Source organism: Rhipicephalus microplus, chromosome 3 (genome assembly GCF_043290135.1).
Source record: "Rhipicephalus microplus isolate Deutch F79 chromosome 3, USDA_Rmic, whole genome shotgun sequence".
Classification (NCBI taxonomy): Eukaryota; Metazoa; Arthropoda; class Arachnida; order Ixodida; family Ixodidae; genus Rhipicephalus; species Rhipicephalus microplus.
The window spans coordinates 9,187,060-9,214,638 of NC_134702.1; the positions used below are offsets into that span (position 1 = coordinate 9,187,060).

Genomic DNA, 27,579 nt, shown 5'->3' on the forward strand with positions numbered 1-27,579 from the left:
CAGGCCTTGTGCCTTTCTTATGCTAATTCCTATCTTATGCTATAGCAGCTCAAGCCATTTTTTTTACAATGCCCATTCCGCAATTGCTGATTGCACTGCTTCCTGTCTTTTTGGCCTTTTCGCGTTATAGTATTACACCTAAACGCCGTCGTGGGAAACCAACTGGCTGCACTGTTTCTTTCAGGTGAACGGCGTCAACACGCAAGGCGAGAACATTGCGGACAATGGAGGCATCAAGGAGGCATTTAAGGTGGGCACTTGAACTAATCTGTATCACTCATCACGCTATATAATCAATATAATGAATCAGTGTCTGCAGGCTTTGTGGATAAAAATTAAAAATTAAAAGATGACTGGCACAGTGTTTTTCGAACAGGCTTCGTAAGAAAAAAAAACATCATGGCAAAATAAGTGCCCGAGCAGCACAGAGAACAGATTCACACGTTTTCCAGCTAGTGTCTTGCGCTATGCACTCATTTACTGATCCATGAGTTAATTACGAACAGCGTTAAAATTAACCTCACACCTTTAGTGGAGCTTGCTCGAATGAAGCTTGCGTTGTGGCTAGTTACAACAAGATACTTAAGGAACAGTGCTCCACTGTAGTAATAAGTCCCTATCTTTGTTTATATACATTGCAGCGCGGCGCTTTGAGCGCAAGCAGTTACTTCGCCTGCAGACTGACGTCAACAGCTTGCCCCGTTCAATTCTTAGAAGATCGCGTGTCTGTCGCTTGAGCGTAGTGCGAAATTTTGCCTCAGTCAGTGATGAAACAATAAACTCATAAAGTCAATTTTATTTCTTTTTCACAGGAGTTAAATGTTTTTCTTTATTTTTATCGCATTTTATTATCGGCAAAAAATTGCTAATATGTTACGAAGCAAGCTTGCTGCATGGTCCACCGCATGCAAGCTAACTGGCCTTCGGCTGCTGACCTCAAGGTCGCGGGTTCTATTATGGCTGCAGTGGTGACATTATGATGGAGCTTTAATGTCAGAGGCCCATGTACTGTACGATGTCAGTTCACATTAAAGAACACCACACAGTCAAACTTGGGAGCTCCCCCCCCCCCCTTCTCTCTACTTTATCTCTCTTTAAGATATCGTGGGTTTGGGACGTGGAACCCCAGATAATAGCGCGATAGCGTTAAAGAGCGCGTTTCGCGGAATTTCTGGTTTCAACGTCGTTGGTTGTGAGCAAAAGAACATCTTTGTGTGACAGAAAAATTGAGGAAGGCGCAAATGAAATAAATAATTCTGGGTCTCGGTGGGAATTGAACCCGGGTCGTTCGGGTGACAAGGGGGTGTTTTACCACAGAGCCATGCATCTGCGTGTAAATGCAGTGAAAGTAACTTGCACAAACGCATGCGTCTTGTATACATCCTTCACAGTGTAACTCGTAAAATCGCAGTAATAATGCGTGGTACAAGCGTACATTGCGATCGAACGTCAGAACATGTGATTATCATGACTTCAGGGTTTAAAGCGGGCCACCCACTACAAAAGGCGCTCACGTTACTGCGCTTTTTCTCTTAAGGACACGCAGTGGGTGCATAGCAAGTTCGAAAATATTTCATGCGCACCATGGGCAGTTTGCAATAATCTGCAAGTCAGCTTTTCTGTAAGGCTTGTTTTTCAACCGAAAACTCTCGTTCACAGACTGCTTTTCTCGCTCATTGTGCAGCGAAGGCACGCGCGCGCACGAGTACAACAAAATGTCACCTTCCCGAATTCTAATGATGGCACGCGAGTACAACACAATGACCTAGAAAACCGGCCTTGAACGAGAGTGCTCAGTTGTAAAACAAACCTTACAGAAAAGCCACCTTGCAGATTATTGCTAACTGTGTATTGCCTGTGGTTTAAACCATACTACCCATTACATAGATTGCAGCCATATGCGAAAGCTTTATTGACACAAGCCATTTTGAACTCGGCACTCACTGGAGACAGGATATCGCGTTGAACACTTAGAGGCGTAGCTGAAGAATCCCCCATTTTTTTTTATTGCGACAGCAATTATGTGGACAATCTCGGCTGGATTTTGCCGCTAGCGTTGGTGTCAGCGTCTGTCATGCACCGTATATGTCTACGTATATATATATATATATATATATATATATATATATATATATATATATATATATATATATATATATATATATATATATATATATATACATGAAATTGCAAGAAAGAAAAAATCCATTAAAAAGTACTTTGGCGCACGGAATCAAACGTGGGACCTCTGCGTCGTGGAAGCTTGACGTTAACCACAAAGCCGGCATGAGGAATTTTCTTCACAGTTTATAGGGAAGTTATTTATATCTACAACTTACCGCTGCTGTGTTTTCGACATTACCAGAAAGATGGCACAATAAGCGCACGTCGCCACATCGCGCAGCGGCGCCCGCTCTAATCTCCTACGCGTATTTTGCCCGGCTTAGAGAAGAGGAGTGACGCTCCCTCGCGCGCCCTTATCTCGCGGTGGCGAGGAGGGGAGGATTGTACGCTTTGGCTGGCCTCGGGCTTTACATGGAACGATTCTGCTGTAGTTACCAGGTGCACAAAGGTCACTGCAATCATTGCAGTCTCCGTTCATGAAAAGCGCGCGCTTTTCAGACTCAGCAAAATGACAAATGAGATTGTACCTGTGAGTACGTTTCGTGCGTAATTTGTGCGTGAGAAACGCTGGGCACGTCTCGATCTGCTTTCCATTGTGCGCGTGACTTTCAAATTGTTGCTATCGCGTTCATTGCTTTGCTTGTGCGGCAAAGCTGTGACTTTTTATTAAAAAAGCATGGATGCTTCGCAGCATTTTCCCTGTAGCGAACTGTAAATAAAGCTGGTATAGATCGCTATCTTTCATCACACCAGCCTGTTTGTTCACTCATCTTACGTTTTCTAGCATTTAGTTCTTTGCATTGGACGCGTATCGCGGCACACTGCAAGTGATCAGCGCAGACTGCCAATCTGGTCGTCTCGGAACTCGCCAAGAAAGAAGCAACGGCCTTCTCTTTCGCCTCTCTGCAATATGCGCCGCGCAATGCTTTCTTTTCACCTGAGCCGAAAGAGGCAGGATGCCAGGAGCGAGAGTAGCTAGTTCATTTCGCGAGCAAAATCCCGCAGCTGGCGCACTTCCCTGGATTTCCCGTGCCGGAGTGGGCATCATTCCAGTTTGCGAAAAGGCGTGATTTTGATTGAATTTGGCGCTGCAGACCTGTGTGTTAGGAAAGAAAAAAAAAAGCTGCTCGTGTGTTTTTCGATCAGAAAGATGATTTGAAAAGATGTTCTTTCAGGGTTGAAATTTACCTTCGTTTTTTGCGGTATGAAATCGGCTCTCCTGTTCTTCGCGCTCATACAAGAAAAATGATCCCATGAGCATTTCAAACATGAGAGAAGATTTTGTTTTATTATAATAGAATTGTCTGCACTCTTCTGCACCTAAGGCACCAGCAATGATTGGCTTCCTAAGATTGATTTTCTGCTAACGTCCATGCACGTGCTTGTGAAATCTGGTAACCCCTCCATCTAACGGAAAATAACTAACGTAACTTGTGGTGTCTACAAGCTCGACTGTTTACGTAAATATTGATAGATCAAGCCTTTCGGAGAGCTGTGGGTCATGTAGATAATTCGCATCGGGGCAAGCGCATCTCCGCTGGGTTCTCCCGTGATGCTTGTTTTTAAAACTCTACATTGTTCAAGTAGTTTTTCTTTAATGCACACACGAGGACTTCGTTTATTCTATCGCGGCAATTTCTTGTATCGCTGAACCGTTGGCACACCAAGTTTGTAGATTTAACGGATCCCGTAGTTTCTTATCGGGACACTGACTATTATAGACGAGATTCCGTTATCAACACGAGCGAATAAGTTGAAAAAGAGCGGATAGCACGGCTAATATGTTTAATATGATAATATAGTTAATATTTTCGTCAATGCAGTGTTCTTGTGTTAAATTTGGCTATTACGTGCACACAAGTGCGCTTATACGTCATATCGCATCAGCACAATGCAATAGCGGGCTTGATGGTGCGTATTCATGACACATATTTAAAAGAGCGGCTTGTTTGGCGAGTCAATTGGCTCAGCATTATAGCAGAATATGGCGCAAAAAGAAAAAAAAAACAGGAAAGAAGAACTTCACAAACACAGTGCTGTGTTTCTGTAGTTATTTCTTCATCCCCCTTTTCTTCGCTGAATTCTACTAAAATACAATTCTAGAGCATACAGCCAACACAAGAGAGAAGACAGGTCTCGTCTCTTAACTTGTGTTTTCTTGTCGCACCAAGAAAAAGTATTTCGAGAAAGTCACTACAGCACAGTGACGTGACCTTTCTTTGTACGCAGGCCTATCAACGCTGGGTGAAAGAGAATGGTCCGGAGGCGGGTCTTCCGGGTCTAAAATACACACCTCAGCAACTATTCTGGATCAGTGCTGCAAATGTGAGTACGCTCGGCGCAGCGCATACATACGGCTACGATGGCGCGTACTTTCGAACCTTGCGTAAGTACAGTAATATCTCGGTAATGCAGATCTCGCGGGGTCACCGGAAATACGGAAAGTTAGTATGCATCAAAAGAAAGCTGGCATAGATTATCACTTGTTGTTTCTCAGAACCGCAGTAACGTCATGAACAGCTTCTAATGATTACCAGTAAAGTTATTAGATGTTAACAATGATAATTGTAGTCGTGAATATTTATGTGTGCGTGTGTAAATAATGAACCATATGTAATGTGACTTGTGGCAGCTAATAGCCCCTTCCCAATATTAGTACGTTTTTCCGCATAATGAAAGTGATGCGGACAAAGTAACTTAAGGAGCGTATTGTACGCGACAGATAGAACGCCAGAAAATTATAACAACCCTGCGTTTTTTTTTTAATTTTTTGCTTATAGTGGTGGTCTTGGGAATGTTCGGGAGATCTATATGTTTGCTGGAAATTTGGGAGGCTCCCGTGTAAATCAGAGAGTTGGCAGGTAATGCGCGTCCGGTAGGTGATCGTGCATGTTGGCCTTGCGAGGCCTAACTCTTTCGCCGAGATCGTCTTCTTTTAGTCCTCGTTCACATTGCATAACTTGCCGGACTGCAATAACTTGCGTCGACGTGGCACGAGCGTGTAAGCATAGTTCAACGACGCAACCCCATACTCAGCAGCACGCGTCGGAGCGTGGGAGAAAAAAAAAATTGGCAGATCACATATACCTGGGAATCGACGTTATGTGAAGCATGCAGAGGGAAGGTGACCGCGTCGCAAGTTTTTATTGAGCAACATGTTATGAAATAACGCTAAATATACGTACAAATGTTGCACGCACAGAAATGTGTGGAAGAGTTGCAAATGTTCATATAACCAGTTGTTTGCACTTGCGCAACGATGCACACTGAAACATGCGTATTAGCTACACCAGAAGCTGATATGGAGCGCTGATTCTCGCGAAGATACTGGCCCTGGACACTGCTACATAAATCAACTTCAGCGCATGGCAACTAACCATAATTGACGTTAACCCGATGTGACGGCTATATCAAAGGAGTACATATGTAATGTTTTTTTTTTTTAACAGCACGTACTGCATCCACTATTGACGTTTCATGAAGATTAGCGTATATATATTTGAAAAGTAGTTCCGAGACCTGGCATAGCTTTGTGGTAAAATGTTTCATTGCCACCCAGAATGCTTGGATTCAATTCCAGCTGGGACCCTGACATTTATTCTTTACATTCGTCGGGTTGACACTAACGATGTTGAGTATTCCTTAACGCTCGTGCATTAAAATTGCGCATGTGTTTTCTCGTTGTTCCTGGGTAGACAAGTTACTGAGTGTTAATCGCCTATGGCGTATACCCGTACAACAGCGGCACATACCCGCCCGTGCGCCGCCGCGGTGGTCTAGTGGCTAAGGTACTCGGCTGCTGACCCGCAGGTCGCGGGTTCGATTCCCGGCTGCGGCGGCTGCATTTCCGATGGAGGCGGAAATGTTGTAGGCCCGTGTACTCAGATTTGGGTGCACGTTAAAGAACCCCAGGTGGTCAAAATTTCCGGAGTCCTCCACTACGGCGTCTCTCATAATCAAATGGTGGTTTTGGGACGTTAAACCCCACAAATCAATCAATCAACATACCCGCCCGTGATTACATGCCAATGTATCGTGGGGAGTGTTTGACGACGTACGCGACGGCATTGTGACATTGTGCATGTCTTGACCAGCGCGTCATACTTGTCAAACTATCTTACCCTCCCATGCTAATTTTGGTTGGCGCCAAGCTAAGGGTGTGACCATGAGAGCACCCAAACGTGAGTGGCTAGATAAATATATTCGCTCAAAATCGCCGAAGTTTGCTAAGAAATACTTCGAATTTCAACAATCGCGACGTCCTCGCCATCTGTAATCTAAAGAGAAAGGCACACGCATGAAGGCGCAGTAAGGCCTCGAAGATTGCGCGCACCATCTCGGAGGCTACGGCGCATGTCTGCCCGTGATTGCCGCGTAATCCGCGTCTAACGCGGGCAGCGGCTGTTCATACCTGCGCGACAATGTACGATCGTATGAAACATCGTGGACTGAAAGTCTGTTCACAACAACCGTACTCCATTATACTGCTGTCTAATGGGCTTTAAATTGGCTGGGACCACAGGGAAATTCGCATCACCTTGAAATTTTCACGAGCCGTGATCGTATCTCCGAGGTTTTGCTGTATATAATATCTCCTACCAACCTGAATGTCAGCCTTTCCTTTTTCTTTTTAGTTTACCTATAGACCATGGTGTAAATGTAGTCCTGAACATGATACTTTTAGTCGTTCATTTATTTTGCTGGAAGACTAAATAATTTCTGTTCTGAGTGTGATTTTCTTATTCTTACGCCACGTGTCGTATAGCAGCTTTGGGAAACCAATGAAAAGCCTCTTCGTGCATCACACACGAGTGCTTCCCGAGGCGACTAAACATGGCGCGGAATTGGGTCGCAAGTTTGACATTGAATCGGGGAGAAAAGTTAGTGATCGATGTGCTAAAGGAAGTCACGGTGTTCAAACACTGATTTCGTTTTCAGAAACGCCCGAGCTCACGAATTTGCTCGAATAAAAAACAACCATTGATAATCCATCACAAATATAAATTATTAACAACTTGGCCCTATAGTTTTTGAACTAGACATGATGATTTGGCAGAAAAGAATAATGGGCTACAACTGGTTCATGCTTGAAATGAAGTAATGTCGAAAAAAAAGGTCTACATAGAAAAAACTTGTTTATGTCCTGCTTCATTATTTACCCGAAGTTTTCCATACCAACACTACATTTTTAGACAGAGTGAGCCACTTGACTCTTGTAAAGACGTAGCAATTTCTTGGTTGCGATTTACCACACTCAGATCGAACAGGATACTGTAGAAGCACTGAAAGCTGGACCAGCTGGTGACAGTATTGGAACATATTTCAACACAACGCACGACTACGCGGACGCAAGAGAAGTGACAAACTACAGCGCTGACTCGCAACTTTTGGTCTCAATTTTCTCAATTGTGAATCTTCCAGGGAACTTCGTATGCATGCTCTTGTGTTTCAGGTGTGGTGCGGAAAGTACCGACCAGAGGCAATGAAGCTTAGGATCATGTCTGGATCACACAGCCCACCGTCTTACAGGTGAGAACCGCTACACTACATAGCGTTTGACACAAGTATAAGGAACGTGGTGTGCTGAGCATTAAATATTTTACACAGCCACCGTCGTCCAGTTTTGTTACATACTCCACAAAGCAAGTTTGTGCATGATGCAGAAACAACACTCGCGTGCATAGCTGGATTAGTGTATGTTATAAAACACTGGTGGGAAACAGGAAGTCATTTAAATTGATTATTTACACATAGGGCATTGGAAGAAGTTAACTAAGCACTGTTACTTGAAAAGCGTTATGATGGAAGGGTGAAACTTGTGAGTAAAAGTGCATGGTTGTGCTCTAGCTTGAGATGGCATACACAGAATTACTGGCGCAGGAAACAAGAAACTAAAGGTGCGTGCGCAGGCACCTCACACATAAATCGTGATGTGCACTGCAATTGATCCACGTGCCGCCGCCTTGTGCGTCATGAAGCACTGATACTTTGCATAGAAGCAATAATTAAAATAGGCACTCTAACACGTAATAGTATCCACATAGTCGTTATAGCACGCCATGTAGGTGAGAATAGGTCACCAGGGATAACGTTGCATGGGTGGGAGCATGTGATTTAGGGATATATATATATATATATATATATATATATATATATATATATATATATATATATATATATATATATATATATATATATATATATATATATATATATATATATATATGGTCAGTTCCTGTGGCTACTGTTTCTTTATCTCTGTAGTAAAGCGTAGACAAAAGGACAGCAACTGCGCTCAACATTCATAACGGTATAAAAAAAATGATGAAGCTTGAGGATAATTTGCTCCAAGTGACGCACTGTTGTTCCCAGGGGGAGCCTGTTATGAGGTAAACTCCCCTGGTACAAAAAGACAAATTCACCTTCTGAGCTAACTCCGTATCATTTAAGAATTGTCATTACTCGCAGATATTTGTGTGTGCATAATTAATATGAGCTTTGTTACTAAAGCTCTTAACGAACAAAATGTCCTAATTATTGTCTCCTACATTTAAGTAGTTGTCATGGAAAACGCTATCCTTAGTGGGATTCACTGAGTAGCGGAAGTATTCCTGAATGGTGATAATGGCAACGTTAGGGCCTTTTCGCCCTCAGCCCCAGTAGCGCTGTTCGCAAAAGACGATGACCCAAATGCACGGAGGTTCTCGTTCGTGCGCATGCAAATGGCCGAACGCTCCGAGCCCTTGGTTGGATAGGATAATCTAGTGTGCAAAAGGTGTCTAGTATGTAAGTATCTAGCTATATGCAAAATGTATCCAGCGTTCAACTCTCCGCGTGGCCTTGCATTCCCGCAGGGTCATTGGTCCCATGTCGAACACACCCGAGTTCGCCCAGGAGTTCAACTGCCCGCCTGGGTCTCCCATGAATCCGACCAAAAAGTGCACCGTCTGGTGATCACTGCCGCCGCACCGTCTCCGGGAACAGTGAAAGGGACACTCTCCGGACCCTCGGTGCTCGGCTCCAAATTTCGGCCGCAAAACTGTGTGCGCGTGTACCACGCGCGAGCTGGTCGGCCCGAAAACAAGCAGTGCGAACAACAAATATATCATCGGTGTTGTCTGTGTGTGCGTCGTGTTTCACGTCGAGGTCGCTGCTGCGGCGAAAGGTCCGCTCGATTGTGCTAAATGTCGTGGTACAGGGTGGCTGGAAGCAAGCAAGTTTTTGATTGTGCCATCGGCTCTCTCAGCGAATTGTATCTGTAGTTGTTAAACTATATTTCAAGTGCATGCATCTGGGGTTGTCTTCTCAAGCGATCACTTTCAGAGATGTTTTCGCTAGATTTCGAGATTCGGCTCTGGAGGCCTTCGGCCGTGTACCTGTAATATTTGGTGGTGGCTGGCACTGCGACGATTGTTCAGCTGCCGTGGCAATGATGTGTAGTGCCTTTGTTGTCTTCGTACTTGCGGCTTCGAACTCGTTTGTGGCTATCTGTTTATTGCTTCGGATGAAAGAGCATTGTGAACCTCCCCAGCTGATTCGAATGGATGGGCGTAAAACGGCCATGGTGTCGAAGTCAGAGTCATGAATCGAAGTCGCTGCAGGTCACACGGAGCCGAAAGAACGAAGCTTAAGCAAATTCGCGCATTACACTTCATTCTTATGCTGGCCGTCGTGCCTGGCCACTGCCACGGACACTGACATCAAATGTCCCTCTATCGCACTATTGTGAGCCTCTATAGTCTACGGGGAGCACGGCAGCGGGGCTCTGTGATAACAATGCCGAGAGCAAGTGGCCCAGAAACGTTATCCTCGGGGACACAGACGCGTCCGTCGTTAGTCTCGCGAAATCTTGCGAAAGCGATCGGTTGAGAATGCCACCCGTAGTCGTATGTTATGAATTCTGTGGTCGAGCAGCTCATGTTGTAGGCATTGAAAGACACTAAATTATGTTGTATATATATGTTACTTTCTACATTGACTGCGTACGCTTACTTCCACTCATGGCACCCTTGAAAGGGAACCACAAGGAAATCTAAAGCAAAATGTATCCACTCTAGTCGTCAACGTCGTTTCGGCCTCTCTCTCAAGATCTCGAGGCGGCATTTGTCGATCGCTATTTTGTGAGAGAACAAGCTGTATTCGCTCGCGCTGTGACTGGTGTGCTGCCGTGTTGAAGGCGCTCCCACTACGACGCCTACGAGTAACTGGATGTGTTATGTAAGCACTAATTACAACATGTTTTACGTAAAGAATAATTGACGCAATTCGATCTAATCGGTGTCACGTGAAGGCGGCGTTACGTATTCTTGCCTTCCCAAGCTGCCCGACGGTTTCAGAAGGACTCTGTTGGCGCTGTTCTCTGAGCAGCGCAACTGCTGGATCCAAATAAAGAGCCTCCTCCTTTACGAAATGCGTCGCTCAAGAGTAACGTGAGCTCTCCAGTGCGTGTGCTGTCTGACCTTTCTCGAAAGAAGTCACTTTATAGCGACTTCAACTTTGCTTTCGTTTTTTCCATGTCTCTGTTGGCTTTTTTTCAGCATGAGGCTTCGTGCTCAGTTTAGCTTAGATGAAAATGAATTTGTGTCCATGAAAACATTTGATAACGTTTCTTTTATCAATATGTGTTATAGAAGAAATCAGCCTCTTTCGTGTTCACACACTCAAATATGTCCTTTAAAAAACTTGTACATAAGGTTGTGGTGTGCTTCCATGTCATTTATTTTGCTTTATAGTTCATGCAGTCTGGTCAAAATGACGCATGCTATGGAATCATGCCATTGGTATGCAAAAAAAAAAAAACTGCCTCAGCTTACACTGTAGTGGCACAAGGCTAGGAGACAGCAGAGCTGATTAGTTCCTATAGCTGGTGCTGGCCATGTCATACGAAGTGATGCCAAATGATGCTAAGTCATATGAAGTAATACCAAGTTATGCCAAGTTTCAATCCCGTCCCGCACAGCCGCTTCTCGCCGTTTCGACCGTACTGCGTCTCGGAGTACTTTAAACGAGTCGAGACCAGCAGCCTCGCTTGGCAGCGAGTCACACCCCGGTAAGTGGCTTCTTCATCGGCTGTGCGAACATTCTTCGGCCTCTGGCCTCAGTGACTGACTGACTATACTTGTTTGTATGTTCAGTGCTCTCCTTCTCTCTTTAATCCCCATTCCCTTAATTCTAGTGCAGGGTAGCAAACCGGACGCTCGTCTGGTTAACTTTCCTGCCTTTTCTCTTTTTTTGCTTTCTCTTCGGCCTCCCCGTGTCTGCGTCTGTCGCCGCCAGAAGCCCGCTTCATACAGAACGATCAAACGCACCCGCAGTTGGCCGTGCCGTAAAGTACTGCGCGACGAATCGGTTGAGCGTAGTGCCCAGGCAGGTGGAGTGGTTTGCAAGTGTACATATACATGCACGTCTACAAACGTACGCATACATGAAGACACAAAATTTGGTTGAATCCCACCTTAAAGAAAAATTTCTCGCTGTGCTGCTGGGCGCTAGCGGATCTCTTCCTTCGGTGACTATTGCGTTGCGCCTGTTGAAGGGCCGCTCCCAATATCACATAAGTTAGAAGCTGGAAGTGTTCTGTGTCCAATGAAGAGCATTGAAACCATTGCGTTGAGCAGTTCTATCAGTGGACACGACTGGTGAGATCAGAAATGGAAGCAGAATACTGCAGTCGCCTGCAGTCGGCCTGTAGTTTCTATGGTAATGGCAGGCATTCTATAAGAATAGTATACTCGATCGGCTTGGCAGGTGAACGTTGTCGGCCGTGTATTATAATACAGATGGACGCTTCGGCTGATAATACGTAATACGTGTGTTATGTCACTAAACATTGAAACACAGGTCCGGATAAAGTGTGACGTTTATTTTAAAAATGATCTTCGAGCAAATGTACAATAGCAAGCAAGCAAGCAAGCAAGCAATAGCGTCGTCTAAACATTTATTCACGCGGATAGGTGCTACTAATTTGGCTGACAACCCTCAAACAAGACAATAACGTAAGGATTCTAAGAAAAACAGTGTTCAGGATGGCCAGTTGTTGACTAACAAATGTAAAAGCGCGAAAGAAAACTGTGCGTTAACGCACAAAAAATTGTAAATAGTACATGTGCAGGCGATACGCATCGGAGAGCCACTCTCTGAAGGCGGAGCCATGCACTTTCAACAGGATTCGTACAACGGCGATATACTCTGGGCCCCCGGCCAGGCCGTGCCTGCACGTCACGCGCCCCGAAAGCGCTGTTCACTTTCTTGCGGGTCGTGAGCCTTAATGAAACTTTGTAAGCCGTGTGCACATGTGTGTGTGTGTGTGTGTGTGTGTGTGTGTGTGTGTGTGTGTGTGTGTGTGTGTGTGTGTGTGTGTGTGTGTGTGTGTGTGTGTGTGTGTGTGTGTGTGTGTGTGTGTGTGTGTGTGTGTGTGTGTGTGTGTGTGTGTGTGTGTGTGTGTGTGTGTGTGTGTGTGTGTGTGTGTGTGTGTGTGTGTGTGTGTGTGTGTGTGTGTGTGTGTGTGTGTGTGTGTGTGTGTGTGTGTGTGTGTGTGTGTGTGTGTGTGTGTGTGTGTGTGTGTGTGTGTGTGTGTGTGTGTGTGTGTGTGTGTGTGTGTGTGTGTGTGTGTGTGTGTGTGTGTGTGTGTGTGTGTGTGTGTGTGTGTTAGTTATGTATCATAGGTCATCACCCTATAGAAAGCGGAGTCGCGAGAGAATGAAGATTAAAAAGTGACGGCCGTTTTCAATGCTGGTGCTACACCAATAATGCGGCTTTAGCGAACTTGTCTAATCGCTGGGCGCGAATGAAGTGAATGAATAACAGGAATGTAAGCGTTCGACTGCTGGGAGGTGGTCAGGGAGTGCTATGAATGTTTTAAATGCGCCAGTTCACCATCTGGTAGGGAGGCCACGGGAATAATAAAATATGACATTTCAACAATAATGGACAGGTACCTTTATTCTAATTTGTTTATATCGCTGCGTTAAGCCAAGGTATATACACCTTGGACAAGCGTGTTTCAAAAGAGCTCGCGCGTTATTGTGCTGTCACACGTCGGTCCCTTGCCAGGTAAGAAACTGGGCACGTTTGCTTCCAAGATGATCTGTCAATTTCTTAATGTAAAATCGCTTCAGAAAATCGCTTCCTGCGCTGTGCGTTCTGCGTGGTGGTTAGTCACGATGCGAAGCTTGAGCGCTATGTTCAATAGCCACAAATTTATAGCAGTGTCTACCTTCTCTCTTTCTAACTCGATGAACGTGCCCAGAAAATTGTTGCCCTCTCACTTCGTGCGATGTAGCAGGATACCTTGTTTAACGGCTAGCATGCCAATAATATACACGCAACGTAGCGAGTTCACCACGAAATCAATCTGTGGTTATGCGCACGTGCATAGCCACAGACGCATCTTCATAAACCATATGATGGAATGCCAGTCCCCGCCAGCATAGAGTTTCTCAAAATTAACTAGAGGGCACTCTGGCGCTGCGATCGTTCAGCGACCATGGGAATGATGGGTAGTACACACATTTGCCTAGTCTTTGTACTTGCGAGCGGCGAATCGTACTTGCGGCTTCGTTTATTGCTGTGTTTCGGTATTGCTTTGAAAGAAAGATCGAACCCTTTTGAACTTCGTGAGCCAATTTGAAAAGTAAGTCTACAAAGATAGGGTGGTGAAGCGCAATCTCTGAACATTTGCTGATTTTTGTTTCGTTAAAACAGCTTCAAGCCACACGAACACACACGGAGCCAAAAGCAGGCAAGAAGTACGAAGTTTAGACAAATGTGTGTACTACCCGTCATTCCCATGCTCGCTGAAGCACCGTGCATTGCAGCTCCCATAGACACTAGCGCCAGAGTTCCCTCTAGTGTATATTGGGAACCTCTATGCCCGCCAGCACGTAGTTACCGAACTGAATTTTTCGTATTGTTCGTTATCGCGAACTCCAAGCGTGGTTACTTGCGCATACAGCGCGAAAACCCGCGTTTTTTTCTCTTTCTCTCCTTTCCCCCTAAGTGAGTAGAGGTGGTTTACAACTGAGGTCTATATAGTTGGTACAAATGGCGGGCGCAACGTGATTCACACGCTAGACAATCCTTAGATGACGCGATGTGATGTTTTTGTTAAAAAAACAACAACGAAGTGTTCACATGAAACCTTGGATCAGCAACGCTGTTTTGCGAGTCAGGAGACGAAAGTCCGCTGAAGTAAGAACGTAAATAGGTGTTTGTTATCGGAACGTAGTTCTTCGATTCATCACTCAGTGGAATCGTCTAAAGGTAACTGCTTTGAAAAGGTAATTCAACGCATTTCGGTGCGGTCGACTTAGTACAAGAGCGTAGCATTATGGAGCAGATAGAAACACACGAAACGTTTCTTCCAGACTCCACATAAGCCGCATACGGGGACCTCGGGGTCAGATCAGGGCGCGTGGAGGGTGGCGTACTCGCGGCCGATGTGTGACATCTGGACGTCGATGGGCAGCCGGGTGTCGTAGAGGGAAGGGGCTTGCAGGATTATGCCGCACGTGCCTACCAGGCTAGCAAGAGTAAAGATCCACAGGAACAGCCTGTCCAACACCATGGCCACGTATTTCCAGTCTTCGCAGTCCTGCAGTAGGAGCATATGCACGCACCACCGTCATTATTGTAGACTTCCAAAAAAAAATCGAGGTTTGTGTGACATTTTACAAATTTTCAAACAAATGAGCGTCAATTGCGAAATAGAAAAACAGTACATACAATAAATTGTTAGGCTGCATGGGCGAGATGGTTTATATTTATTTGAAAGGGATGGAAAGCAAAACAGAGGAGTACGTGCAACATCCCTGCCGTGTGGCATCTTATAAAAAAAGGATAAAAATGTAACAAGCAACCATCAGTAGTTTGTATTTCTGAGCATAATCAATAATGCAGGACCAAATCAAGGTTTACTTAGTGGTGCCCGAAAGTGTACTTGTGTAAGCTTCGCACGGAAAACCACCAAAAGTGTGAACTCGACGCGGCTACGGTTGATGCACCCACAGTGCATCAACCTCACTTCACCGCATTGGCTATTCATTGTACGCCACAGCCAAATATTAGATTAAGCAAGTGACAAATAATGCCATTCGCTGCTTATATGACTGGCTGCGGCGGTTTTTGGATTTCTTACAAACTAACCTGTCTCGTTTCGCTTAAATACGGCCCTTGGTGACTTGCCAAGCATTAAATGATATTAAATTATCTAACCGTAGAAATGCCTACCATGCGCTCTAGCCTGCCACTTCACACTGGAAATAAAAGACCAAATTATTGATAACTGACGAAGTTTCACGTCCCAATACCACGATATCATTATGAGAGACGCCTTGGTGGACGGCCTCGAAAATTTCCACCACATGGGGTTCTTAAACGTGCACCTAAATTTAAGTGCTCGGGCCTCGAGAATTTTCGCCACCACAAAAAATTCGGTCGTCGCTGCCGAGATTCGAACGCGCGACCTGCGGGTCAGAAGATGAATACCATAACCCCTAAGTGACCGCGACGGGTACGGAGGACCTAAGCTGTACAGAAATTGCTGGCGAACAAAAAAAATCACGATGAATGCTGGTCCATAGGTATACATATTTTAATAATAGCGAAATCAACCAAAACTTTTTCACGGACATTCAGGCCGAGGAAGTCAAAAGGGACTTTATTAAAGTGGGTTGTAGTGGTTACGACACGGAGTAAAACGAATTACAGGGAGCTACAAAGAATCCTTTTCGTCGGTGGGATCCGAACCCACGACCTGTGGATATGCAGACGGGGGCTGTGCTCATGTGGCTGCGGCAAGCACTGCGCACTTAGCTCACCCGGGCGCGGTGGCACGCGCTTTATTGTGACAGAGCTCAGCACACAGATCGTAGTTATGTATGTGCTGTTCTGTTCACCGTTCGGAGGCTCAGGCCCGTAGCCAGGGTGTGCCCTAGAAACTGACTGCCCCCCCCCCCAAATTTCTGATCGAGTTTTACCAAAAATTGAGTAATGAAGCTAGGTGTTTTTCTGAAATTGTCAAAGCCTTCAGCAAGTCGGCTCCCCCTGAGAAACATTCGTGGCTACGGGTAAGCGAAGGTCACTTCACTTACCGCAGCAGTCGCGTTTCAATTTACACCGGCGTTTTGTCGAGTTACGCCAAGTTGGACGCTGATTGATTTTGCCTCCGGTGACTTCGTATATCGTTAACGAAAATGGCGCAGGATGAACACGAGAAGAGGATACAAAACGCAGGCGCGAAGTTTTCTCTTCTCGTGGCCCCGTTCACCCTGCGCCATTTCCGACGGCAATGTTGTACCAAGAAGACCAAATGAAAACTCTGCTGCAGCTTCGTTTAAAATTCTAAATTGTTGCCGTTGCTTTCATTGCTTCCTTCTTGCGGTGAAACTTTCTTTTTCGACGCAGATTAACTGCGTCTTTTGACGCACTGTACATGATAGTTGGGATCCCGGGTTGTTCTGGACTCCAGGTTTTGCATCACCTTCTAGTCAGAAGGACTACTATACAAAAAAGGGGGGTTTTTCTCAAGCATAATTCGCTTCAGTATAGTTGCCTGTGTACTGGGCGATGTTAATGCACGTTAAAAAACGCGACATATATAGTAGAAATTTGTGGAGCCCTCCTGTACGGCGTGCTTCATGATCATGTCTCGTTTCGACACGTGAAGCCCCAGATATTACAATATAGCTGCTTCATATCTGTTTGGTCTGCTCGCAACACGATGACACTTAGAAAGAGTTGATCTTAGTATGAGATAGTATTTTGACAAGTTCATCGTGAAGAGCAACATGAAGGCCCAACACAAGGAGGATGACCACGGGCATAGCAATAATAAGTGGCTTCACTGAAGTTCATGTATCCGCAAGTTGTAACGGTGAGCCTGCGCAGCTTACCTGCGAATATGCCTCCAATAAAATAATAGTGAGTTTGTGCCTGTTTTTCTTTCTGTGGCGCCATATGGATGCGCTTTACGATGACTTTAACGGTACGCACGCTTTCGTCGTCGTCCTCCTTGCGGATGTGGTCGGCGATGAAGAGCACGCTGTCGATGGCCCTGCGCACTTCCGGAGTGCACGAGCCGTCCTCGGGCGACTCGGACTGCTGGTGGTCCGCGGCGGCTGCCGATGGGGGCACCACCGGCGCCGGCGTCATCGGTTCGGTGGGCCGTCGCAGTAGCAGTAGCTGCAAGGGATCGACGGGCGGCTGCTGGCGATCGGCCGCATCGGGCCTCCGCAGGAATAGTAGCCGCGGCATGAGGTGTACGAACACGCGCCGCACCCAGGGTGCCATGCGGTGTGTCGATGGTGACCGGAAGTGCACGTTAAGCACTCCGACGGTCACCGAGATGGACAGCGTGACGAGGATCATGGTGAACAGCAGGTACTTGCCTAAAAGGAAGAGCGAGTCAGTAACGCCCACTTCTGCACTTTTACATTACATATGCAGACGAACCCCTTTATAAGAGGCACTGATGTAAGGGGCATATGGGTATAAGAGACGCCAGAGTGCCAGCATAAAAATAGGCGTTGATAAGAAAGTGCATGCGCGGTACCCTGCCTGTAAGAGACACCTCATATAAAGGACAAGTAGTGCTCCCGAACGCATGTCTGCTATAAAGGGGTTCAACTGTAGTGGTGAAAGCTACCTTGTGCAAAAGTAGTCAGAGAGTAACACGACTTCGCACTAAAGTGTTGCTGTTTGTCGGCGTTCAAGTCAACGCCTGCATTGCTCACTGACGCACAATGGCACAAGCGTACGTGCCCCGTAGCGCAGTTCGTTAGGACGCTATGCATTTGACATGCTTCATCTGCAACAAGCGCTGAGGTTATGCTTATAATGTACATTCGTAATGCGGATTTCTCATTTGACTGGTAAACTCGCTTCATGTCTGACTACACCCAGCTTGTCAAGCAATTCGTAATACACTTGCCTAGAAGGGGCACGGCCAGTGACGTGGGCGGGATGATCTCGGCGAGTAGGAGGAAGAAGACAGTGAGGGAGACGAGGATGGAAATGCAGAGCGTCACCTTCTCGCCGGAATCCGAGGGCAGGTAGAAGACGAGCACAGTCAGGAACGAGATGCCCACACAGGGGATGATCAGGTTGACCGTGTAGAAGAGCGTCTTTCGGCGCATGGTGATGTTGAAGGTGATGTCGGGGAACGGCTCCTCGCAGCAGTCGTAGAACTCGTTGTTGTACTTGGCCGGCACGCGCAGAATGTCCCACTCGACTGACTTGTAGAATTCACTCATGTCGATGCCCGTCTCCACTACGGCCACGCCGGGACGTTGCTTGACGTGCTGGAGGTCCACCTGCGCCCAGACACGTCATTCGTGAAGTGAAACTTTGAAGACACGAAAGGGAAATGTACCACTACCCGTCTGTAGAATGAAGCCTCTGCGGATCACGCAGAGTGAATGCCTCTTATAGTCCCATTAAAATTGGTCCTGGTCCAGCTATCGAACCCACGACCGATGTCTTTCTTCCGGGATGGTCGTTCTACCAATTTAACTATCCAGCAAGCTAGCATTTATCTGTGGTTTTGTGGTGAAAAAAGGTTGTTGTTAACTTCCCTTTCTAAACTCTGCCACGACGTCGCAGGACCACGAAGAACCGATTTGAATTTATGAAGACATGACGTCACCATAATATCTTCTTTCTTAACATTGACTTAGACAACAATGAAATAATTCATCAGTACTAGTTAACAAATGGGAAGAAAATAAAATGGTTTCCCAGAAATTATGCAAAAGAAGCACCAGTACAACTCTTGTTGAAATTTCTAGCAGACAAGATTGGTAAGCGAACTTTCAAATATTGTTTGCTAATATGGTTAGATGAACTAACATTGAATGCTTTCATGACACAGTCTATACATTTTCAAATTCTGCACAATCACACTAAGAAGTGTCCGTTAGAGTTTATTCTCAAAGCCGCTGTGCACGAAAAACCGTGAGCAGTAAATCAGATTACAGCTGCTCACAGCCATCACAATTATGTAATGGCGAACATTTTACGTCAATATTATTTATGCGGGAGCCAGCTCATGGTATCGCTCGTGTTTGTTTTCTTTTCCCTTTCTTTCTTTTTTCTCTATCTCCTTTTTTTGTTTTTTCACGCTAAAGATGCAGCACCACGTAGAAGTGGTGTGTCTCAGTCCAAAAAAGAAAACATGCTACGATTGTTGGTTATTGTGTATTAAAAATGCATTACTAATTTGCCGTTTCCGAATTCATGGTCACGAAGGGGGGGGAATACTGGGAGGCTATTAAAGTGCTCAAAATGACATAAGAACTAGATTTGAGCAGTGTATCTGTTTAAGCTTGGAAAAGCCCAGTTATTAGCGAAAAAAAATGCAATCGTCATGAATTGTCGTGTACTCTCTTCGTCCTCTTATCCATCTTCTGATTCGTTCCCAGAACGCGTGCGCCGATTTGACAGACGTGGAATGCAAAAGCTCTCTGATGGGCGAGGGAAAAAGTACACAAAGAAAAAAAAGGAAGCCACAGAAGGAGAGAAAGAAACTGAATAAACTTGAATATAAATCAAGACAGAGAAATGAATTGACTACGCAAACAAGAGATGAAAAAACAGAGATCAAGAAAGAATAAAAGAAATGACCAAAGAAAGCAAGAGAAAGAGGGAAGAAAAATAAATAAAGATAAAAAAACGAGAAAGAGAACAAAAGAAATACAAATAAACAGAGGAAAAAAACTGCAATAAACAGAGAGAAAAAGAAAGAGTTGAAGAAGTAAAGAGAATAAGTAAAGAGAAACAAAAAAGGTCGCCCAGCTCCGCACTTATTTCAGACTTGGCGTGAAGCTGCCTTAATTTTTTTTACAAGCACTTTGGGTTGAGTACCCAAGGACGTTATCTTGCCGTGACGTCACCACGCAGTGGGTGATCACGTGGTAGCAACACATCGCGGTGCATTGGCGCGGGCTTTTGCTCGCTCGGTCTCCTCTGCTGTTCCATGTGAGGCTCCACACAGCAGCATGCCTGCCAGTCGACCGAGTGAGAGCCAATGCTAAAACGTCGCGACGTCCTGGTTTCACGTGAGTAGCTACTATGTCATCACGTCATGGTCAAAATACCCCTCGAAAAACTTATTGAAAGCTGGTCGTAGAAATATTATATTAAATAGATTAAGACGTTCTTAAGCTATATGCAGGTTGCATTTAGTGTTTAGAAGGCTATGACTTCAGAATAGGAATATTAATAATGAAAAGAAAGCCAAAATAACGGTTACAACAGACGCCATTACGCACTGTTAGAAACATGTAGAAATGGCAGAGAAGAGGCTCAAAACCATCATTTCTTTATGTTCGATGGATTGTGCTAAAAAAAGCATGTTCAGCTAACACGCACTAACTCGCCCTGAAACAAGGTCTTCGGCAAAATTCTGAGTGCGTAGCCTTGATCCCTACTACAGTGGGCATTCGCAGAAAAAATGCCCTTGAGTGTAGTAACGGAGATATACAGTAACGACGAGCTTAAAGAACACATACGCGGAATGATTTCTCCGTGCAATTATTTGGGTACTCGTTTAGGGGAGATGGGAGAAGTTAATTATAAAAGTTAATTTACACACCAGCTGAAACGCGGGTCAGGAGTTGGGGTGTGCTGCTTATGCAGGTTTCACGCAAAAGAACTTATCGTGGATTCACCGAGTGGCTTGTGGCCGAAGTCGAGCGACCAGTTTGGACGGTGGACGCACCTCAAGACCATCGTAGGTCCACGATCCGAACTTCATGAGGCAGTTCTGTTCGTCGAAAGGAAAATACTCGACGTCGATTTCGCAGGTGCTCTTGTAGAGAGCCGGCGGCTTCCAGACCACTTTTCCTGTCGAATAGACGGTCGCCTTGTTCATCAGGATCACTTCGTAGTTACCGTCCGCACTGTGGAACAGAAAAAATGTGCTCATTAAGGGCGTTAGAATCACTACGCATGCATTGCGTCAGTCTGTGATTGTTTTCACTAGGTTGATGGTCGCCAATCTCTAAAGTTACCCTAAGTTTCCACAGTGGGATGGCAATACCGCCACCTGTGGCAACAAAGAAAGTATTAGGCATATCTTTTGTGACAGCCGACAGTATAGTGCACAACGACTATGGCTTTGCAACGTGCTCAACAAATTAGATAAGACACCTCTGTCGGAGGAAATAAATTTTCACCATCGTCAGTATGCGACCTCACAAAAGAAGCCTCTGCAAGTGTTATAGTGTGTTTTTTGCTATAGTGCGCTTGTGTGTGTGTGTGTGCGTGTGTGTGCGTGTGTGTGTGTGTGTGTGTGTGTGCGTGTGTGTGTTGTTTTCTCCTGCGTGCACATGCGTTTTTTCTCCTTTTTTTTCTCTCTATCCCAACACCCTCTTTCTCGCCCCTTTACCCCACCCCCCAGTGTTGGGTAGCAAACAGGATGCTAATATCTGGTTTATCACATGGTCTTCTTCTTCGTCTCTCTCCTCTCTCAGGTTATTTGCTGACGAAGCGCGCTTCCTTCTATCAGAACCTATGAAAGTTAGAGCTTAATTTTGGGGTTATTATATGCTACAACCACTTCATGATGTGTAGGAGTGCCGTTGAGGATTAATGCAGACCAATTTTGACCAACTGCAGATTTTAAGCCGCACCTTAATTTAAGCACATAGGCGCTTACATACTGAGACGCTTACATGACGTACCGATGTTTTTTCATTTATCTTCCCTTTTTGGTATGAAACTAAAATGCTCTAAGCCTCTTTCTTTCACCACTAATGTTTGCTCGAGTAATGCGATTTTAAAGCGCTCACACACCGTTATTTACAAATGTAGAAACTTGATGGAATATACAAAGTTGGGGAGGAGGTTACAGCTTGTCCATTGCTCACTTGTTGAAAAGCACAATGTCCGGAAGCCAGAGGCTTTCAGCCGGAACATGGATCATGTCTACTCCACCGTAGTCCTCCGGGTTCCACCGGAGCTTGTCGTCTTCCCACTCCTGTAGCAAAGGCATTAAAAGCAGCCAATAATCGTGAATTCCTCGCAGGCAGTCAATATGTGTGTTTAGAGTTACATGTCAAATGCATCGATATGGAGTACTTCTACAGCCTTCTGAGGCATTATTTGAATCCCGTAGAATGGCAATACCAAAAGATGAACTTGTGTTTTTCCACTGTATAAGAACTCCATCATATGCATTTTAAAGAACGTCACCAAGACTCCTTCTAAACTCATCTGGCTGCTACGTACTGCTAAAACTGCGCTCACGTTGCCGTTAGTCAAACAACCAGGGTCTGCCTATGAGACAGGGCCTCTGGCAAAAATCATAAATGGTATGTGTCCCAGATAGTGAAATTCCACTACGCACCACTTGTAACGCACATCCCCGTCCCAGTTTCGATAACAGGGACTGCAGTGAGTAACTGTGGTCTTGGCTATGAATCTGCCGAACCAATGACTCATTTGCGATGACTACAGTCGCTTGGTAATGCAACACAAGCCGAGGCTTCGAAAGAGGAGCAACGACAGTAAATGCTAGTGACTCTTTTATAGCAGGGACAAGTCCTAGTAGTTCCCTAGAGCCGAGATAGGAGATTGCACTAATGATTCACGTCTTTTTAATAATTTATGTCTAATTTATACTAACATTCAGTTAAACCACTCGGATAGCTACTTCACCTAAATATAGCATCGTAGTGATTGCTATCACGCTGTAGTAGTTCTATAAAATCGTATACAGTGCATGGATAACGTCATGTTACTTGTCTATAATATCTTAGCACTTGGTTGAACTAGGTTTTAACATCACCCAGCTAAAGCCTGGCAACGCCCCGGAAACAACCAACGAACAACCCTCATCACCTTAGGCCTGTGAACAACCTAGAAGCAACCAGATTTGTCATCATTCAGTTTCGCTGTTGAAGGTTTGCGGGGCTTACCCCCGTATTCTAGAACGTCCCTTCAATCAACGCTACACCTTCATTTGAGAAAGCCGATGGAAGCGCCCTCTTTAGGCACGACAAGTCACTGCATATCAGCGATAATATGGTGCGATTCTCGAGAAGCGCAGCGTAATTTTCAGCCGAGCTGCGGCGCAGTGCTCAACTCTGTCAAGTGAAGGGTGAAAGTCGAGTCGAGGGGCGTTTGTGAATACGGGAGTCAGTGCTTGTGCAAGCTTCGCCAATTTTTTCGCACCCATCTCGAATTTTCACTCCCAGACAACGCCGACTTTTCGCTCACACCCAACGACGTCGACACCACAGTTTCTGTGATGATTGATATGTGGGGTTTAACGTCCCAAAACCACTCTATGATTATGAGAGACGCCGTAGTGGAGGGCTCCGGAAATTTAGACCACCTGGGGTTCTTTAACGTGCACCCAAATCTGAGCACACGGGCCTACAACATTTCCGCCTCCATCGGAAATGCAGCCGCCGCAGCCGGGATTCGAACCCGCGCCCTGCGGGTCAGCAGCCGAGTGCCTTAGCCACTAGACCACCGCGGCGGGGCCAGTTTCTGTGAAACGTGCTACATATTGCGAAAGGGCATGCGCTATGTCCTTCTTCAGTTCGTGTTCTTCGATCGTGCAACACACGCCCCACACAGGCGCGGTCCGAGGAAAGTATAAATATGAAAAAAATAGCAGATGAAGCAGTCATTTCGCGAGGCGGGCCTCTCAAAAGCATCGTATACTCTTGCCGTTCGGTTCAGTGGGCGCATATGATTCGTATAACGTCAGGAAGAATGCTTGCAAGTCACTTAGCGTGCGAACTGCTATACGCATCTATCGGTGTTAGCTTTTGGCATTACTTGCGATGTGCTTTGAGCAATGCGCCAACGAGTGAAAATTGGTTAATCTTAAGAAAGAAATTATGCTGTAGTTTAAGTTAGCCCCTAATCGAATAAACATTGGGAATACACAAATCGCTTTTAGTTGAAGCTACAGTTGAAGCTACATGCCTCGCTTACCATATGGCACCGTTTACGGCTCCCTTTTTTCGCGTTTATTGCTTAATTGCATGAGCAGCTTCAAAAGTTGTCGGTCACTGTGTCTATATCATCAGTTTGATCACTATTGAAGAATCTGTGTAAAGCTATGTGTTCCATCAATTTCCTTTTTTTTTCTCGATATTACGGTAACAGTGAATAACGTCTAGATAAAGCACGTGTTATAAAATATGATCAACGATTCAAACTGTACTAAATTCATTCTCAGCATTCGTAGTTCAGCCAAACCCACTTCCACTTTTGATGCCATCGTTAACCTTTAGACATCAAGCAACCCTTCCTGCGTTGTGGCCTTAGAGTACGTAGGCGCAGACGTCGCTGTAGTCCACAGCAGACATTGAGTGCGCTCTCATCCCCTCCTCGATGACGTTGAAATTGAGCTGGTAAGTCAGTGAGGCCCTCTTGTGGGAGGCTGCTGAAACCTCTCATCTGGAGCAAAAACGCAGATGGTCTGATTGCCGGCTGTATGTAGCCTCATACAAGTTGGCCTATAGCAAAAAAGCAGTTTATTTGTCATTGCCCGGTGTTACTGTAGCACGTGTGTCAATTTAACCAAAGCACAAGTTCGATCTAAAACATGTCCGTATGCCTTTAATAATGGTAGAGAGTAAACAGCTCACCTGCTCAAGCCAAATATTCGTAGTCATGACCTGGTGCTTGAGGTTCTGTAAGGAAGTATTCGCGATGGCATGAGCTCAAATGTGTGTTGGTCATGGAAAGTCGCCCATGCCGGTCACTTACGATGTCGATGAGCTGCGACAGTTTTAAGCCGACGACGATGGTCACCTTGTGCGAATGGTTACCTACAGGACGGATGAGCCGGTTGTAGTCGGACAGCAGGTCATCGTGCAGCCGCTTGGCTTCTCGCGACGCGCACGCGGCCGCCGCGAGAAGCACCAGCCGGAGGAGCATCATCGGCGTCCACGGCGACTCTTTCAGAGCTTCACTGCGTCAGCGCCTTCCTCCGTAGGCAGCACCCCGCATCCCATCGATCGGTTCCGCCGATGCCGGGGATGCTGCGAGGGCCGTCGTACAGAAAGACTCCTGTAGCCCGCACGAAAAACAGCCGCGCAACATCAGTGGCCTTTTTGGGGACTTGGAGTCGCCAGCAGAGACTCACCAGCGACTTCTGTCGGATAACTGTTGCGAAGACTTTACAGCTCTCTCAAGCCAGGGCATGTAGGTGCACATTGATGTGGGTAGGGGGCGGGTCGGACAGTAACTCTCCGCCGGAACTGCCATCTGTGGAAGCAAACTTTCTTGAGCGTCAGCGCAGTGGCCTGCTTCCTCACAGGGTTCTGTTTTCTCAGCTATGGCCGACGGGCATCGATCCTGCTGCAGCCGGCGCATATACCGTCTCGGATCCGAGAGCCCGATTGCAGGAAACGCTCTCAGTGCTCCCCGACACCTCTCAGCGCAGCAAGCGCCTTCGATTGCCTGCCGCCGTACAGAGGCGGCATTTGGCTGGAGCGGGAATGCGGAAACGCCGCCGACGTTAATGGGCATAAAGATGATTCGATTCGGGCAGATTAATCAGCTGCCCTTCAACGACTGCTCGGGTCTCTCCCGCTTATTCCTGATTACTGGCGACATGTGGTCGCCATCGCTGAGCCATACGGCACATATCAATGACTTACGCTTGGCGCTTGCTGCGGAAGCTTTGGTATCTCAAATATTTTTCACTAAAACTCGCGTGCGAGAAAGGCCTTCGCTCAAACCAGTGTGAGTAAAAATTAAAGAGCTTTTGCCAAGGCGGTATGCTTATTATAAGAACGGGCTACCCAGAAACTACCGTTTTCATCGAAGAATGACGAAAATCGGGATACGAAAAGAAGGAAAATTGCCGGAGATAGAAACACCCATTTCATGATAAGAAGATACTAATTGGCTTGACTTCATGTGTTTGTTATGTTATACATGGCGCTGAGGGAGGGGAAATAATCGGTTAATGTCGGCTGCTTTATGCTGCAGGTACTTCCCGAACTGGGTGTTTCAAGATGACCACGCTGCCGCCACTTTCTGCAACGAATTACACACTATAACTTCTCGTGTCCGTTTCTTTTTCGGAACTCGATAAATGCCTCCATGTGGATAAATCTACAGAGCGGAGAAAACTAAGTTTCGGAACCCTCATTTTATACGGTTGATTATAGTATTCTAGTTCTATAGTATTCTAGTTCTATAGTATTCTAGTTATATAGTATTCTAGTAGAACTAGAACACTATACTAGAATATACAAGAATACTGTCCTAGAATACACTAAAATACCATAGCGAGAAAACACGCTCTCACGGTAATGAATAATGACAGTGTGCATTTAAGCGCGCATGTTACTTCATGTGAATGCACATCATGCTTCATGCAGATTATGATCCTGGGAAAAAATAGAAGCAAGGTAGCACTAGCAATTTTGAGGGCCCATCACACAAATTAACGGGGTATTCATTGTTTTAAAGAAACGTCACTCAACCTGTATGAGTGAGAAGCACGTTTTCTAGAGTGCGTGTGTGCGATAGGGTGATTACGAGCCTGAATCAGTACAAAATACGTCCACTACGGAATCAGGGCGTCGACGAAGCATATATAAACATCCCGGAAGAAATATACAGGAGATCGACTGCTACCATAGTGCTTTATAAAGAAAGCAACAGAATACCAATCAAGAAGCGCGTAAGGTAGGGGGATAGAATCTCCCCAATGCTATTTACCGCGTACTTACAGGAAGTTTTCAGAGGCCTAGAATGGGAACGGTTAAGCCTAGGAGTTAATGAAGAGTACCTTAATAACCTCTGCTTTTCCGATTACATTGCATTGCTGAGTAACTCAATGGATGAATTGCAACTCATGATTACGAAGTCAGACAAGGAGAGCAGCACAGTGGGTCTTAAAGTTAATCTGCAGAAAACGAAAGTAATGTACAACAACCTCGGCAAGGAGCAGCGCTTCGAGATGTGTAATAGTGCACTTGAAGTTGTAAAAGGCTATGTCTACTTAAGACAGGTAATAACCGTGGAGCCGAGCCACAATACTGAAGTAACTAGAAGAATAAGAATGGGATGGAGCACATTGGGCAAGCACTCTCAAATTATGACAGGTATATTGCCACTGTCCCTCAAGAGGAAGGTGTATAACAGCTGTATTTTGCCGGTACTTAGCTATACGGAGCAGAAACCTGGAGACTTACAAAGAAGGTTCAGCTTAAATTGAGGACGATGCTGCGAGCAATGGAAAGAAAAATGGTAGGTGTAACCTTAAGAGACAAGAAGAGAGCAGAGTGGATTAGGGAACAAACGGGGGTTAAGGATATCGTAGTTGAAATCAAGAAGAGGAAATGGACATGGGCCGGGCATGTAGCGCGTAGACAGGATAACCGCTGGTCATTAAGGGTAAGTAAATGGATTTATACAGAAGGAAAGCGGGTTAGAGGGAGACAGAAAGTTAGGTGGGTAGATGAAATTAAGATGTTTGCA

General features: G+C 45.6%; 2 protein-coding genes across 7 annotated transcripts in view; one reads left to right on the forward strand and one right to left on the reverse strand.

Moving 5' to 3' along the window:
- Nep2 (M13 family metallopeptidase neprilysin 2) overlaps positions 1-9,247 on the forward strand; it is an 83,741-nt gene extending 74,494 nt beyond the window's left edge. For all 6 annotated transcript variants that reach the window (XM_037433548.2, XM_037433549.2, XM_075888844.1 and 3 more), the window contains 4 exons: positions 185-250; positions 4,354-4,449; positions 7,577-7,653; positions 8,979-9,247. In XM_037433548.2, the coding sequence (XP_037289445.2) occupies positions 185-250; positions 4,354-4,449; positions 7,577-7,653; positions 8,979-9,078 (339 nt within the window). In that variant the 3' untranslated portion in view covers positions 9,079-9,247. The remainder of the gene's footprint in view (positions 1-184; positions 251-4,353; positions 4,450-7,576; positions 7,654-8,978) is intronic.
- A 5,187-nt stretch (positions 9,248-14,434) lies between these two features.
- LOC119183006 (uncharacterized) overlaps positions 14,435-27,579 on the reverse strand; it is a 47,999-nt gene continuing 34,854 nt past the window's right edge. Inside the window, exons 8-14 of the mRNA XM_037433554.2 lie at positions 24,850-25,054; positions 24,729-24,773; positions 21,990-22,099; positions 20,840-21,020; positions 18,053-18,434; positions 17,116-17,510; positions 14,435-14,716 (exon numbers count right to left, since the gene is read on the reverse strand). Coding sequence (XP_037289451.2) covers positions 14,528-14,716; positions 17,116-17,510; positions 18,053-18,434; positions 20,840-21,020; positions 21,990-22,099; positions 24,729-24,773; positions 24,850-25,054 — 1,507 coding nt within the window. The 3' untranslated portion in view covers positions 14,435-14,527. The remainder of the gene's footprint in view (positions 14,717-17,115; positions 17,511-18,052; positions 18,435-20,839; positions 21,021-21,989; positions 22,100-24,728; positions 24,774-24,849; positions 25,055-27,579) is intronic.